This window comes from Eptesicus fuscus, chromosome 12, assembly GCF_027574615.1.
Source record: "Eptesicus fuscus isolate TK198812 chromosome 12, DD_ASM_mEF_20220401, whole genome shotgun sequence".
Taxonomy (NCBI): domain Eukaryota; kingdom Metazoa; phylum Chordata; class Mammalia; order Chiroptera; family Vespertilionidae; genus Eptesicus; species Eptesicus fuscus.
Window position 1 is genome coordinate 59,072,482 of NC_072484.1, and position 15,315 is coordinate 59,087,796.

The following is a 15,315-nucleotide window of genomic DNA, read 5'->3' on the forward strand; positions in this document are numbered from 1 at the left end:
CAGGCAGGTTCTCCCCACCATTCCCTAGTGGAATATTAAAACCAACCAACCAAACAAGCAAGACATCTTCACAACAAAAATTATATTCTGTGGTTTTGCTAGTGTTTTTACCTCTGAAGAGATTATCCAAGTCATTGTCTTCTTTTTCTTTGATTTTCAAACACTTTGCCTGCTGTACATGTCTGTACAAAGAATAGAAATAAAACCTGGATTCATTATCCTGTGAGGCAGGAATAACTCATGACAGCAGCACACATTTAAATAGAAGCCACAGGGTAAACAATAGAGAACTAGTAGGTATTTTGCTCCACAGAAACTTCGTTAGAATTTTTTTTCAATTTAATATTTAAAAACTACATTTTTGTTCAGAAACTCTAACTTTGACATCAAGACTTAAAGGTCCCCCTCCTCCATTATTGCCAAATGCTTTTAAAACTCTGGAGAATAACCTCTTCAGATTCTGAGAAGGAGCTACTAGGGAGAGTAGGTGGGTAAATAATAATTGCTACAGATGATTTTAGCGCTTATTTTAACCAGAAGATTATATACATTGTGCCCGAATAACTGTATAAAGTAATTTGCTCATATTGCTGAATGTCAGAGAATTAATTAACTTTTAAATGTTCCAGTATGCTGTAAGGACTAATTTTGTAACTCGAATGGAACTTTATAAAAATTTGAGGCTCAGAGTTTGTAATGAATGTAGTACTTTCTAAAATGAAACTTTTCCAGTGTTGCTAATTACCTAATAATTAATTTTAGGTAGACAGAACTTGAGGTAGTTGATCAATTCATCTGTAATATTTGTGATTTTAATGAAAATGATAATAGCTTGCTTTGCAAAAGTATTTTGTAATTGCACTTGGATAGCAGCTCTCTCATTTTATCCTCAGGGATAAGCATTTGAGGTAGGCATGCAAACACTGTTTCAATTTCTTATTTAAATGAGGAATCTCATTCAGTTACTCAAACCTTACATAATAAGATAAGTGACTTGTACAATAATTGAGGTAATTTTATCTATAGCTTCTATAAATGTGTTTATCATGGTAGAAATACATTCAACTTATCAGTGAGATTTTTTTAACAATTAAGGCTGTTTCCCCTCCCCCCCCATAAAAACACACACCAAGAAACTGAGAAAGAATTCCTACTGAAATCCCATTTTTGGACCTTGAAAGGAGGCCCTACATAGCTACTGGGGAGCACAGTAACTCCAGGTAGTTAGTCACCTGTGGTGCAATGCAGAGACCAGACACTTAGTGTAGAAAAACCTAGCTGCATGGTTTAGCACCTGTGTCCTAAGTTTGTGACTCGGGTGCATATTTAAACTCTAAAGGTCTCAACTTCCCAATCTGCAAAATGGGTACAGTACAATTTCACTAATTGCTCTGAACAATTAGTGACAAAATATTATAAAAAAGTATACAAACTTTATGCATCGTGGACATGCATAAAATGTGTGGAATATTTTCATTAATTCAATGTTTATAATTTCATCATATTTTCTCTATATATATCACCAGGATTTGTTTGTTTGCATTCTTATAGGGGAGAATATAAACTATAGGAAGAGGGCCTGAACATGAGCAGCGAGCATCTGGCAGAGAGCTAGTCAACATGGAATGCTGAAGGCACATTGTAGGTGCAGAGTAGTAAGCTTCTCCTGGGAAGCTCATATGCCAGACATAAATTTGATGGGGCTTTTAAATATAATGTAAAAATAAATCCACTAAATTTATTGAGTGGCTTTTTATAAACGTGGCAGGTACTACAATTAATCACAAATATGTTTTGTCCCAGTTTTCCTTTCAAAATTATTACACCACTAGGGAGATACACCAAGGCAAACCCTGTGAACAGTTGAGATTCAGTTACATTTCCTGAGGGAGAGAGGTATTTCCAAGGACTCTAGATTTCATTGAACTTCATTTCATTCTTACAAAAACTCTATAGGTAGGTATAGGACCTTTGCTATTAATAAAGAAATTGAGGCTCAGAGATATTAAACCACTTGCCCATCTGGGGCACACAGTGAGATGATGGTGGAGCCAGGACATAAACTCAAGCCTTCAAACTCCAAATCCAGTTTCCTTCAGGGAACACAACATCTACTATTAACCTAGGGTGTACTGAGCATTTGCAAAAGGCTTTGAGATGTCACATGCGGCCCAAAAGAAAAGGAGAATAATAATAATGCCCCTGGCAGCGGAGGGAGGATGCCACTTGGCACTGGGCTAGTCGGATTGTTCTGCAGAGGACTCAGCTGTGGCTGGTCCTGAACGAATGGGGTGTGGATGACTGATGGGCTTGTAAAGGTCTAGGGAATTAGACTGGAATAGAATGGGCATAAGTAAGATGGGAGGGAGAAGTGTTCTGGGGACGGGAATAAGCTAATCAACTTACTTGGATGAAGCATCTGTGCTGTGCAAGGAAAGAAAAGATCAAAAGAATAAGCGGGAGCCAAGCTGTGGAGAGGCCTGCGTGCTGTTCTCAAGTGTTTGCACTCCATCCTGATGGCAGTGGGAAAGGTACTGAAGTGTCGCATCATAAAAGAGCCTATTGCATACCGCCAGTTTAAATGTTTGAGATGATTAGGCCAGTAAGGTGCCAAAGATTAATATTTGTTTGTATTTTAGCTAAAAAGGTAATACCATTGAAATTTGCACATATTAGTATTTCACCAATAATTCTTGAAGCCTGGCTTGTACATTTTATATAGTTATCAGAGCTCCAGGCCCTCTAAACAACCTTCAAAATCTTTACTAATGGTACTGCCATTGCTGCAGCAAGTCAAGCTACTTGTCTGTCTGTCCTGATGCAGTCTCATAAAGGAGTGCATATGACTTAGAGGATTACTGCTTCTGTTGTGAAACCTGCCACCGTCATCCAATAATCTCTGATATCCACTGTTTTTCCTCTTGCTTTTTCCTTAGGATTTTGCTACTTTCAGTTGAAAAAGGGAACTGCATGTTCTCTGACACTCTTTCTATGCTTCCACTACTTTTTCCCCCCAGTTTTTATTTTATTATTTTGCAATTTTTTCTTTATTGATTAAGGTGTTACATATGTGTCCTTATCCCCGCATTGCCCCTCTCATGCCCTCACCCCCTGGTGTCTGTGTCCATTGGTTAGGCTTATATGCATGCATACAAGTCCTTTGGTTGATCTCTCCCCTTACCCCCACCCTCCCCTACCTTCCCTCTGAGGTTTGACGGTCTGATCGATGCTTCTCTGTCCCTGGATCTCTTTTTGTTCATCAGTTTATATTGTTCATTATATTCCACAACTGAGTGAGATCATGTGATATTTATCTTTCTCTGACTGGCTTATTTTGCTTAGCATAATGCTCTCCAGCTCCATCCATGTTGTTGCAAATGGTAAGAATTCCTTCTTTTTTACAGCAGTTAGTGGCTACCATTTCTGTGTTCAAATGCTAGGCCCTGAACCAGAGGCCTAACCTGTAGTAGGTACTATGGATCTTAAGTTTATGTGCTGAAAATGAAGAGTGAGTAAGTGGCTGGTCCAAAGTCACATAGTAAGCAGAAGAGTCCAAACAGAAGAGCTAGAATTTGAATGAAACTCAGTTTAACTGTAGCTAGACACCTTCTAGAGCAGGAGTTGGCAAACAACAGCCCACAGTCAGATCCTGGCCACTGCCTGCTTAGTAAGTGGAGTTTGACTAGAGCACAGCCATGCTCATCCATTTACTCACTGTCCACGAAGGCTCTCAATTGCTAACTGCAGCAGAGATCTTATTGCCAGCAGAGTCTAACATACTTATAATCTGCTCTTTACAGAAAACGTTTCTGACCACTGTTCTAGAAGTAAAGGAAAAGGTCCCTAGGGCCAGAATATACACACCACATGGGACTATTTCACACTGCTATCTTTTCCCAAAATTGCCTCGATAACTATATTTAGTTATAGTAGGGCTTGAAAGGCAAATATTGGGCTCTGACTGTCTTTTATTTTTAGACAAATTGTCCAAGTCCAATCAGCATTTTTTGAGCTTTTCCTACATGCAGGCGTTGCATTCAACCAAGATGGTGCCTGCTGCCGAGAAACTGATCATCTAACAGAGGATGCAGCTGTGCATGCTGCAATGTCTCACATGAAGTAGACTGAGAAAGGGCTACAATAGAGAAATGAATAAATCACTATGGGATCACAAAGTAGGAGGGGGATTTTCTGCTTAAAGGTCAGAGAGATCAAAAAAACCTCTCAGGAGAAGATGAATTTGAGTTAAACCTCAAAACAAATTTTACTAAGGGAAGTACTAAGAGGGACACGGCAAAGGCATAGACATGTGGAGGGTAGGGAGGGAGAAAACTTAGTCATGGGGCATGGTGTGTAAGGTGGATGTGCAGGCTGGGGTAAATTATGAGGACTGCAAAAGCTTCTCATGGACATACATACTGTATGCATGCTTCTGTGTATGTATATTTGTATATATGAATTTATTTATAGTCAAGCAAAATGAATCAAGGACCTATAAGATGTTATCAATCCAAAGAAGGATTCATATAATATGTTTAGTTTGTAAATAAAAGTAATTAAACTTTAAAAACACTGCATTATAAAGTATCAATAAATAACACACACATGGAAATATTTATGCAGCATTATTTATAAGTGGAAAAATACTGGAAATAACCTGAATACCTATCAGTAAGGAAATGAGTGAAATAGTTAAGGCATGTCCACACTGTGGAATATGATACAACTATTAAAGATAATGCACTGAATTCACTTGTGTTGATATGGCAGATTATCCATGATGTATTGTTAAATAAGTAAAACATACTTTTTAGCTAATATCTTTTATCTTCAGACTTTCTTTGAGGCAGCAAACAATGCTTTTGCATGGCAAATTTATTTTTTCTTTGTGGGTACTTAGTTTTCTCTGTTTTTACAACATTCCCATATAAAAATTCAAGTCCAAGACCAGATTATTTTTCTTTTGATGATAAGTGTTGGTTTACTCAAGGTGCTTTGTTCAGTCCGCTATTATATACTTGGGATAAAATATGCATGTATTTTGTGGAAGCCTCAGAAATTAGTGTCCCCATGTTCACCTTTCAGGAATGCAGCACCTTTCCCAATATTTACCATGATTATATAGTAATCTACCCAGTGTAGATACAAGCTAACTTTCAAAGAAACCTTAGCAAAAAATTAATGTAATTAAAAAAGAGTGTGTATCTGCATATCTGTATACATACATTAACACAGAACAGGTGTAGAAGACAACATGACAATCTATTCACACACCCACACCAGGATGCAGCATCAGAGTTCAGGAGTGGGGAATGAGAATTTATTTTTTTTTTTTGAACTTCTATATTGCCTGAATTATTGCTAGGAATTTTGTCATATTCTTATAAGCCTTTAACTTACACTGTTTGATAGGAAAAGGTATGGGTATTATTAATGTTTTCAATGTTTAATTTTTCTACTTTTATTAATGTACATTTTCTCATTTTCCTATAATACACAGGCATTGCTTTACTTATGGAGAAAACATGTTAATGTCCTCATTTTACTATGTACAATGAATGGGAAATAATTATTTTAAAGCTAGATTAGTATGTAGATGAGAAAAAAATACCCGCTGGTGCTTGGGCAACAACTTTTTATTTCCTGGGGTGCAAGAGCACCAATTTTTGCTTTATGCAAAGAACGATGAGCATTTTAGCACACACTGTTCTACAGCAGAAGATGCGATTTAATTACTAAGAGCCTGGGCCAAGACAGGATTCCAGAAATCCAGAGATTCACAATAAATTGTAAAATGCCTTAAGAGAACCAGTTCAGAAAAGCATTTGTAAAGGTCTTTTTAAGGTATACATTGGTTATTTTATAACATTTCAGCAAAACAGTAACTTTGTTGAGGAAACACAAGACTACAATGAAGTGCCAAAGGAACCAAGATGAGTTGAGCCAATGAGGGCCAGGTCCTTTCATGTCATTACAGTTTCTGTCTACATTCCTGCGCTGATCTTGACACACCTCATTTCATTTCAATTTTCAAAATATTCAACAGAATACTACTCCCTTTTTTCTTTAAGGCTTGGATCTGCTTATGGTCCACAGGATGCTAATATAGGGAACGGCTGAAAGCATTTCAAGTGTTACCCTTTTACTTCTTTCATGGCACCCATCACAATCTGTGACTTTTCTCTTCATTTATGGTTTACTTTTGTTTTACTCCTCCATCTCCTCTACCTGAAATATACTCCCTGCTGAGATGGGACTGTTTGTTCAGCTCCATATCCCCAGCCCCTAACACACCAATTGGCAACTGAAGAAGCTCCATACATATTTGCTGAATGAATGAGTGCTGATGCAATGAGTGAATCTGCATGCCCACTGCCAAGGCTGCAGGGACTAGAGTCATCTTGCTTGAGAACAAATCCTCATTCTGCCACTTTCTAGCTGGTGTGACTTTCTTATCACTAAATAAAGGCTGAAAAGGACCAGGATGGACCAGGATTTTAGTCTGTTATGTTCACTGCTGTATCACTAGGGCTTGGAGTAGTCCTGGCATGTTGCAATTAATGACAGTGTCAACAGGAAAATAAATTCTTTGGCTTTGATATCCTTATTTCTATGTTGAAAAAGTTGAATTAGATCATCATTGAGTCCTGCCCCATTGTGAGCTCCAGGACTGTCACATCTGAAGTGTGGCCTGGGCGGGAGCTGGTGTGGAAGGCCTGCAGGCTTCCTGTGCAGCCACAGTCCTCCACAGGCCCAGAAGGAACTGGTGTCTTGGTGCTTTGCTCACTGCTCAACTGATTAGGGTCTAATGTAGTTCCAGATGCTGAGTAATATTTCAGATAATTAAAGGTCTAACTTTCTATGTTTGGTGTAAAGATGTGTGGTATATATACACAACTAGAACTGGTAGAATTGCAAGACTTTAAAATCAACAATTTTTATAAAAATGAAAAGAAGATATGGAACTACTTTTTCAATAATCTCTACTATGTGCCAGGTCCAATTATATAGCTATAACTACATCTATCTTACATCTATGTTTATCTATATATCTATAGTCAAAATCTAAGCCTCATATTTTATCTTCACTTTACAGGTAAAGAAATTGAGATTCTAAGAGGTAATGTTTGTATCTGAATCAGTCAACTTAGACTTGTTAAGTCCTATAATGGAAAAATTAATGAAAAAAACCCACCCAAAAACATAATGAAAACTGGTTCCTAACCCTTTAGCAGCCTCCAATCTTTTTGAAAAAATAAGGCACACACAACACAAGTATTAAAAAGGCACATGCAGACACACATGCATAAACTAAGAACAAGGAATGGGATCATTTCTTATTTGATCAATATCCTGGGGCCTAGGACAGTCCCTGGCACATAGTGTTGCTCAAATTCTACTTAATTTTCTGAGTGCTTATTAAGTGTCTGGCATTATATTAAGCATCAGAAATACAGAGACAAGTAAAACACAATATCTAACCCCAAAAAGCTCATATGGGTAGGAACTGCTATTGAAAACTTAAAGACAGAGATGAGCCTTGGAGAAGGGAGAAGATGCAGGCATGGATAAACAAGGTAAGAAGAATGGGAATAAAAACAATATTGCAGATGATGACAAGTGGTGAGTGAGACATTGGGTAGACTTTATTCCCTAAAGCAGAGAATTTATGTGGGAATGAGTGAGAGAAAAGACTGATGCATTAAATAAAATTTATTTAATAACTTGGAAAGTTAATATGGGGAACAATCAACTAACACTATTTTAATTCTGAGAATGGACTTCAGAGAAGGTATTTATGTTGTAGTTAATTTGAGTAGTGGAAATAAACTAGTTGGCTCATGGCAGTGCAATGTATTATGAGGATCATTAGGAGTTATTCCACTACATGCCATTCTGTGATTACCATAACTTTCCCCAGCCATTTTCATCATCAATACAGGCCTTAGGGAAGTGCATAAAATTTATTTTATGGCAGACATTAGGGAAAAAAAAGTGAGCTTTATTAGGCAGTTTCTTGGATCTTCTCAATAGTAATGATTAAATATGACAGGTATTTTAACTAATGGTGGTTCTAACAATTGTGTGAATTAAAACATATGAAACACTGCTCTGGGGAGGCAAAAGAAGTTATTAAAGAATACTTAGGTGGGTTGGAAATGCCAGAAAGAATATGTCCTGCTCTGGCCTGGAGAAGCTAGCTAACAGAATAGAGGGAGAGGTGGGGGAGTTGCATTTCAAAGTAATTTTCTTTATGATAAAACTGTTTTAATAAGTATAATTGTATTCCATTATTGTAGATAGAATCCTTTAGTATATTACAATGAAATGTGTTCAAGGTTATTTACACTAATAAAAGAGAAACATGCAAATTGACCGTACCTCCGCTATTCCCACAACCACGCCCACCAGCCAATCAGGAGTAACTATGCAAATTAACCCAACCAAGATGGCTGCGGCCATAGAGCGAGCAGGAGGCCTAGGTTTCTCCAGCAATGGAGGAAGCCAACCTTCCCACCTGCTCTGGCCGGCCCTGGCCTCTGCTCAAGGCTACAAAGTTTCAATTATAGAAGATAAATAAATTCCAACAAAAATGGCAGTGGCCACGAAGCTGGAGAGAGCAGGAGGCTTGGGTTGCTCCTGGCGATGGAGGAAGCCAAGCTTCCTGGAGGGCCCTGGCCTCCACTCAAGGCTACAAAGTTTCAATTATAGAAGATAAATAAATCCCAGATACCAGGGCCTCCTGCTTGGGTCACCGGGGGCTGTGGCTGGCCTGCAAACCATCACAGGCCACTCACCCAGACCACCCCACGCCCCAAGGGAACCCCTACCCTGATCCAGGACACCCTTCAGGGCAAACCAGCCAGCCCCCACCCATGCGCCAGGCCTCTATCCTATATAATAAAAGAGTAATATGCAAATGACTGTCACTCCAACACGCAAGATGGCTTCCCCCATGTGGTAAAAGATGGCTGCCCACCTGTGGACACAAGATGGCCACCACAAGATGGCCAGCAGGGGAGTGCAGTTGGGAGGGACCAGGCTTGCAAGGGAGGGTAGTTGGGGGTGATCAAGCCTGCAGGGGAGGGAAGTTAGGGTTGACCAGGCTGGTAGAGGAGGCAAGTTGGGGGCGACCGGGCCTGTAGGGAAGGGCAGTTAGGGGGGACCCAAGCCTGCAGGGGAGGGTAGTTAGGGGTGACCAGGCCGGCAGGGGTGGGCAGTTAGGAGCAATCAGGCTGGCAGGGGAGTGGTTAGAGGGTGATCAGGCTGGCAAGAAGAAGCAGCTAGGAGCAATGAGGAAGGCAGGCAGGCGAGCAGTTGGGAGCCAGCAGTACTGGATTGTGAGAGCGATGTCTGACTGCCCGTTTAGGCCTGATCCTACCGGTCCCAGATTGGAGAGGGTACAGGCTGGGCTGAGGGACACACCCCCCCATGAACGAATTTTGTGCACCGGGCCTCTAGTGTGTGTGTGTGTGTATGTGTGTGTGTGTGTGTGAATAAATAGTTTGGGAAAAACATAGTTAATATTCTTCCCCTTTAGTATTCTGTTTTTACAAAATAAGAAATAAATGCATCATGAGATGACCTTGAGAATCCTAGCTAGCAGCTGAGAGTAGTCTACATTTAAACCCAGCCAGGCATTTTCAAAGTCTTAAACTGTCATTCCTTTGCCAGCCTTAAGTTAAAACATGTATAGGATTTGGAGTCAGGAAGTTCTGGATTCTAGTCCCAACTTTTCTACTGATTATCTGTGCGATCTTGGACACTTTGATTAACCTCTCTAATCTTAAGATGCCTACATTGTAAAATCAGAATTAGAACACTTACCCACACAAAAGATGGTTGTGACGATGAAATAAAATGAACAGGATGATGTATATAAATTGTTTAGCACAATGCTTTGTAGCCCAAAGTAAGTGAATGATGTTCATATTTTTGGTGTTACTATTATTAATTTACTGAACTAGGAATACTCTGAGTTTAATCAAAATACCTATGTTTGGGTCCCAGATCAGCTACAATTAAGGATTTTTACTCCCTCACCTAAATGGCAATGCTATGATGATAGTAATTTCTGCTTTGACTAAATCACAAGACTATAGGAGCTCCAAAGTTAATGTATGTGCAAACTATAGACTGTTAAACAAATTAAAGGCTTTTTCCTTCTAGAGTACATACCCAAAGAAAAGACACTCAAGCATAAAGTCATATGCCTCTATTTAATGCACCATGAATACACCACTACTCTGTTAGTACAAGGGAAAAGGAATATCTACATAGTTTTTCAATAATGGTGACCTATTGTGAATCTACTCTTTAAAGTTGTATTAATATGTAGTCCTACTGCTATAAAGGTTAATTTTGTAAAGATCTATTAGTATATAATCCATTCAAGTTTAAAACTTGACTCTCTACTAAGAAAATATGAACATAAATAGACTATTTCTACTACAAAATTATGGAGACTAAATGTTTGCTAATAACTCTCTTCAAAGATTAACATGAGAACAAACATCCTTTTTAAAAAGAAACACAAAACTGGGATGCAGTTAAGGAAAATCCCTTAAATTGTTGGACAGCATCTAATTGATTTTGGAAGAATGTCAAGAGTTAATTTTACATTTTGCATGTGAATTACATGAAGTCTGGAATTTCTAAGGTGACAAGTGTTGCTTGTATGAGAAATTATAGAAGTCCTGTCCAGAGCTCAGTGACGGATGGATGGATTGGAGGTCAGTGGAAATTATAACTCTAATTTACACTAAGTTAGCTCTCATGCTTATGATTGGACATGAACCAAGTAAAAATTATTTCTTACCACGTAGAACAGATGGAATTTAAATATTCTACCTGACCTGCACCTGATATCTTGGGTTAGAGGAAAAGTAATCTCAGGAAATTACTACAAGAAATCTGAGGGGGATTAAAATATACTTTATCTTCTTATAATTAGAATACATAGTATTCCTTGTTGATGTCCTTGAACTCCTGCTGGAATACTAGACCATGAACAGGGTGTCATGGATCTGGGGGGTAGTCACAGTGGGCACAACTGCCAATACTGTTTATCTGAACACTGTTATGATGGTTGGTTAAAAGTAAAAGTGGACAGATTGGAGTGCAATGATAGCTTTGGTCTTGAGATTTGAAAGCAAAAGAAGATTTAAGAACTCAAGATGTGTGCCTCTACTCCCCTTCCCCATCCAGCTGCTTGCACAGTTCTGTGCATACATGAAATAGGATTTGATAGAAAAGGATCATGTGACTTTTTGCTCAAACATCAACTAACCTTCTCCCCTGTTTCTTCTATCTGTAGTAATTATGCCTATCTGAGCTATTTCAGTGCAAAGCCCCTTTAAAATGATAAAGTGCATAATAATATATTGAAAAGAGCAACTTCCAAAGGGGAGTTCAAGACAGGGGAAGCCATATATATCTGTGCTGAAAGTAAAGTTTAGCTCACTTTGGAGACAATACAACTTTGCAATTATTTTTTAGAATAGTTCAAAGATCTGCTCAGTCTCTATGGCTGTTGACATTGAGGATTAATGACTAAAATATGTACAAGAGAGACTGACTAAGATTTTAGTGGGGAAGAAGATAACAGCATAGAATAGCAAGGGTAAAGGCAAATAGATATATGGAAATAAATAAGCATTGTTCCTTGGAAAAGAGTTAAAAAATTCTCCCTCAACTAGAAAATGGGAAGGATGTTCAAGCTCTCAGCTAGAGTTGTAAACAGTGTGGGTGTGAAGCACAGTGAAGAACAACTAGACCTGTGAGGTTTCAACAAGAGGAGTGGGCGTGTAACAAATAAAAATGCAAGATACAGCAACAGAAATAGAGAGGCACGCATATCCATAGCACATAGATCATGCCATAGAGGAGAGCTAATCTGCAGTCGTGTGCACAAGGGTCAAAATCAAAATAAGCTATTTAACAAAAATGAAATGCCACACAAATTCTGTATGACATTTGTATGAAAAGAAACACAAAACACAAAAGCCACAGTTCAGAGTGTAAAACCACAGTCCAGGGTGTGAAAGTGTACCCTCCCGATGAACAGGCCTCCCTTGTAGGGACTGAAGGTGTAAATGGGCAGAAAGCTGTTCCTGTGCAAACTCTGCTCCCACAGAGAGGCAGGCATGTCTTCCCTGTCCACCTGCCAAGTGAAAGGAGCGAGGCTTTGGAGGGCTGGAGACACAGCAGCCCTCAGCAGCAGCTCTCTCAGAGCTGGCAGAGGGAGGGTCCAGTGTCACACAAGGGCTTGAACATGACTGCCTTCTGCCTGCAGACGGGTTTGAAAACACCCACTTCCCGCTTCTCCTTTCTTGGCTCCATTTCTGTCTGGTTTCCAATAATTTACTTAGTGCTGGATTTTTCTGGCTTTATTCTTCACAGCATGGAGAATCGAGCTCCTTTACAGAGATGATGTTATTTAGAATATTTACTAATTTAGGTTAAAAAAAGGCAAATAAAGTTCTTTAGAAAATGATTATATGTAAATAAACATTGGAACCTGATACTTAAAATGTAAATTTATATTTCAAAACAAAAGGATGATATGTTATCAAAAAATCAAAAGGAAACTATTCAGAATCAGAAGAAATCGTATCTGAGGTACATTTAGATTAAAGATGACAGAGACGAGTTAGCAGGTAGGAGAGGAAATCCTGATATAACTTGCTGAGTACAAATACTAGGCCTTGTGCCAAAAGAATCATTTCTATAAAATGAATCCAAAGAATAAAAAAGTTGTCAAGGTAAAAGGAAATCTTATAGAAATATGCTTTCTATTGTTTATATGTAATATATACATTCACAAAGAGATACAGTCATATTTTGATAAATAAAATATTTTTAAATGAAGATAAAATGAAATATTTTAAATGAATTCTATGAGCCAGTGATCATAATAATTCCCAGAAAGAAAAAGAAATTTTACAAAGAAATGTGATGAATTATTACTATTAACAAAATTGTTCTTTTACTATTCTACATGGTTTACTTTCTGCTTCACATATCAAAAGGTTCCTTACCTGGGCTGACTGTTCACCTTTTCATGTTTTCTGTTGAAGTTCAAATTACAGAGATTTTTCAATTTTAAATGTGAAGAGTCTGATTCCAAATTTGCCTGTGTTTTTTCTCTCACACGATCATGGAGTGTTGTCTCCTTTTTCAAGTTCATGTCCGAATACGGGCAGCCAAAAGCACTGGTTTGTAATAAAATGAGAGCACAGTTTGCAGTGATAAATCAGTGACCATTGTCTTTGGAACAGACATACATCCAATATTTAAATACTGAGTAGACATTCTCCTTTCAATGAACATACTGAAATAAGTTTCTATTCATATTGTCCTTGATAATATTTTCAGATTCTAGACCCTAGTCAGCTGAGTATTCTAGGTGGATTCATCAGAATATATGATTTTTACAATTTGGGAAACTTAAAAATCTAAGAACTACATAAATATGAGCGATGAAAATATTATAGAAACACGACTCAAAGTTTCCTCCAAATCAGACATAAGCTGATTTGACTATTTATATAGACAATACTATGGTTAACTAAAATATTTCCCAATACCAGAGAATATTATGCTTTTGTTTCTTAAAATTTACATATCCAGAAATACTATATCTGGATTTGGCTTAATCCTCCTGAAACTTGCTATGAAGTTATGAGTGTGAATGGGAAGGGGCACCTGTAGGTGCAAGAGGAGAGACTACAGTTAAGGCTGAACCCTGAATGCTGGATGTGGCTGGAGCCTAATGTCAGGCGTGAGCAGGAGGATTGGCCAGGACAAATGATCTGGCTCTTTCAATAGGCTGACTGACTGTCGCTGTTAGACTTCTGTGTGCACGCTTCTGTCTCCAAAGAGGCCCCAAACCTCTGCTGCTGTTAGGAATGGGGCAGCCACAGTCAGTGAAAGCACAGGTGCGACAGAGGTCACCTGCACACAACCCTGGGAAAACATGCCCTGCTGGGGCTTCAGGCTTCGTTTCTCTCCAGCAAAATGAAATTGAATCCAACTCATTATGGTTGTTGTGGCCATCAATCTCAAGCTTGCTCTCTCTCTCTCTCTCTCTCTCTCGCTCTCTCTCTCTCTCTCTCTCTCTCTCTCTCTCTCTTACACATACACGCATACACACACACATATTACATGGCAGCTGCTATCATTATCACAGTGTTATCCACATCTAGAAAAGCACACAGTCAAATGCATTAATATTTAGGCAGTTGGTTCCTTTATAGAAATTCATTTCCTATTTAGTGTAAATTTGCTGATACATGCTGCATAATAAATTCTTTCTGAATATGTGAAAGTTTTCTTTTGTGAGTTTAAGATCATGATAAAACCAAGAACAAATGCAGTTTTCCCTCCATTTTAGACTGAGTTTCCCAGGGGGTGCCTATAATCAGTCTAGCCTCAGAGGGTTTGTAGTACCAACCTACATCCAGAATTTGTGATGGAATGGTTAGGATGACACCAGCTGAGCCCAACATGTCTGGGGAAAGCTGTACTGACATCAGGGTGGATCAGCAGCCTTTGCTACAGACAGAACTGTCTCTTTACATGCATTTTCTTTACTTTTTTAATAATTGCCATTGATTTATTAGTTTATTCATTCATTGATTCAACAACCCATTAAATGAGCATCTGCTACATGCTAGGCAATTTAGAAAATATAAATCTAGTAAAGCTAAGACATATATACCAATGAATACAATTTATAATAAGAACAAAATAGCTACTCTTATTGAGTGTATACTATACACCCATTACAATTCAAGGTGTTTTACATACATTATTTTAAAAACTTATTACTAAATACCCAAAGATATTATTAGTATTATTTATTTTACAGGTGAGAAAACAGGCTCACATAGGATAAGCAACTTTCCTAAAGATGATGCCTGGCCCTTTCTTGGGAAGCTCCAATAGTGATCACTTAATCATTAGCACCAATCAGGTGAGCAGAAGTGGGACAAGGCTTTGAGCACCACCAAAAAAGGAAAAGGGCATAGGAAAGAAACTTCCATAATTCTCATAGAAAGAGTAGCTGAGGTAGGTATTTTCAGGGAAAAGCAAGTACTTGGTTTGCCACGGCTCATGGGTAGGGGGACAAATGCCAGCATATGCTGTCCTTGTGAGGAGTGGAGATGTGATAAAGTACTATTTCCAGTGACAGCAGGGCAGGTGTGATCTCTTTAAGCTGCAGCATACAAGACTTAAGGAGATTTTAGTGAGAACTTTCTTCAGTGAAAGGTGTAAGACTAACCTAAGGGAGATTGGGAAATGTTTATTTCA

At 38.5% G+C, this 15,315-nt stretch overlaps 1 protein-coding gene across 4 annotated transcripts in view; it reads right to left on the reverse strand.

Moving 5' to 3' along the window:
- Positions 1-15,315, reverse strand: part of L3MBTL4 (L3MBTL histone methyl-lysine binding protein 4) — a 323,126-nt gene that overhangs the window by 85,789 nt on the left and 222,022 nt on the right. For all 4 annotated transcript variants that reach the window (XM_054724420.1, XM_054724421.1, XM_054724422.1 and 1 more), the window contains exons 15-16: positions 13,041-13,214; positions 112-182 (exon numbers count right to left, since the gene is read on the reverse strand). In XM_054724420.1, the coding sequence (XP_054580395.1) occupies positions 112-182; positions 13,041-13,214 (245 nt within the window). The remainder of the gene's footprint in view (positions 1-111; positions 183-13,040; positions 13,215-15,315) is intronic.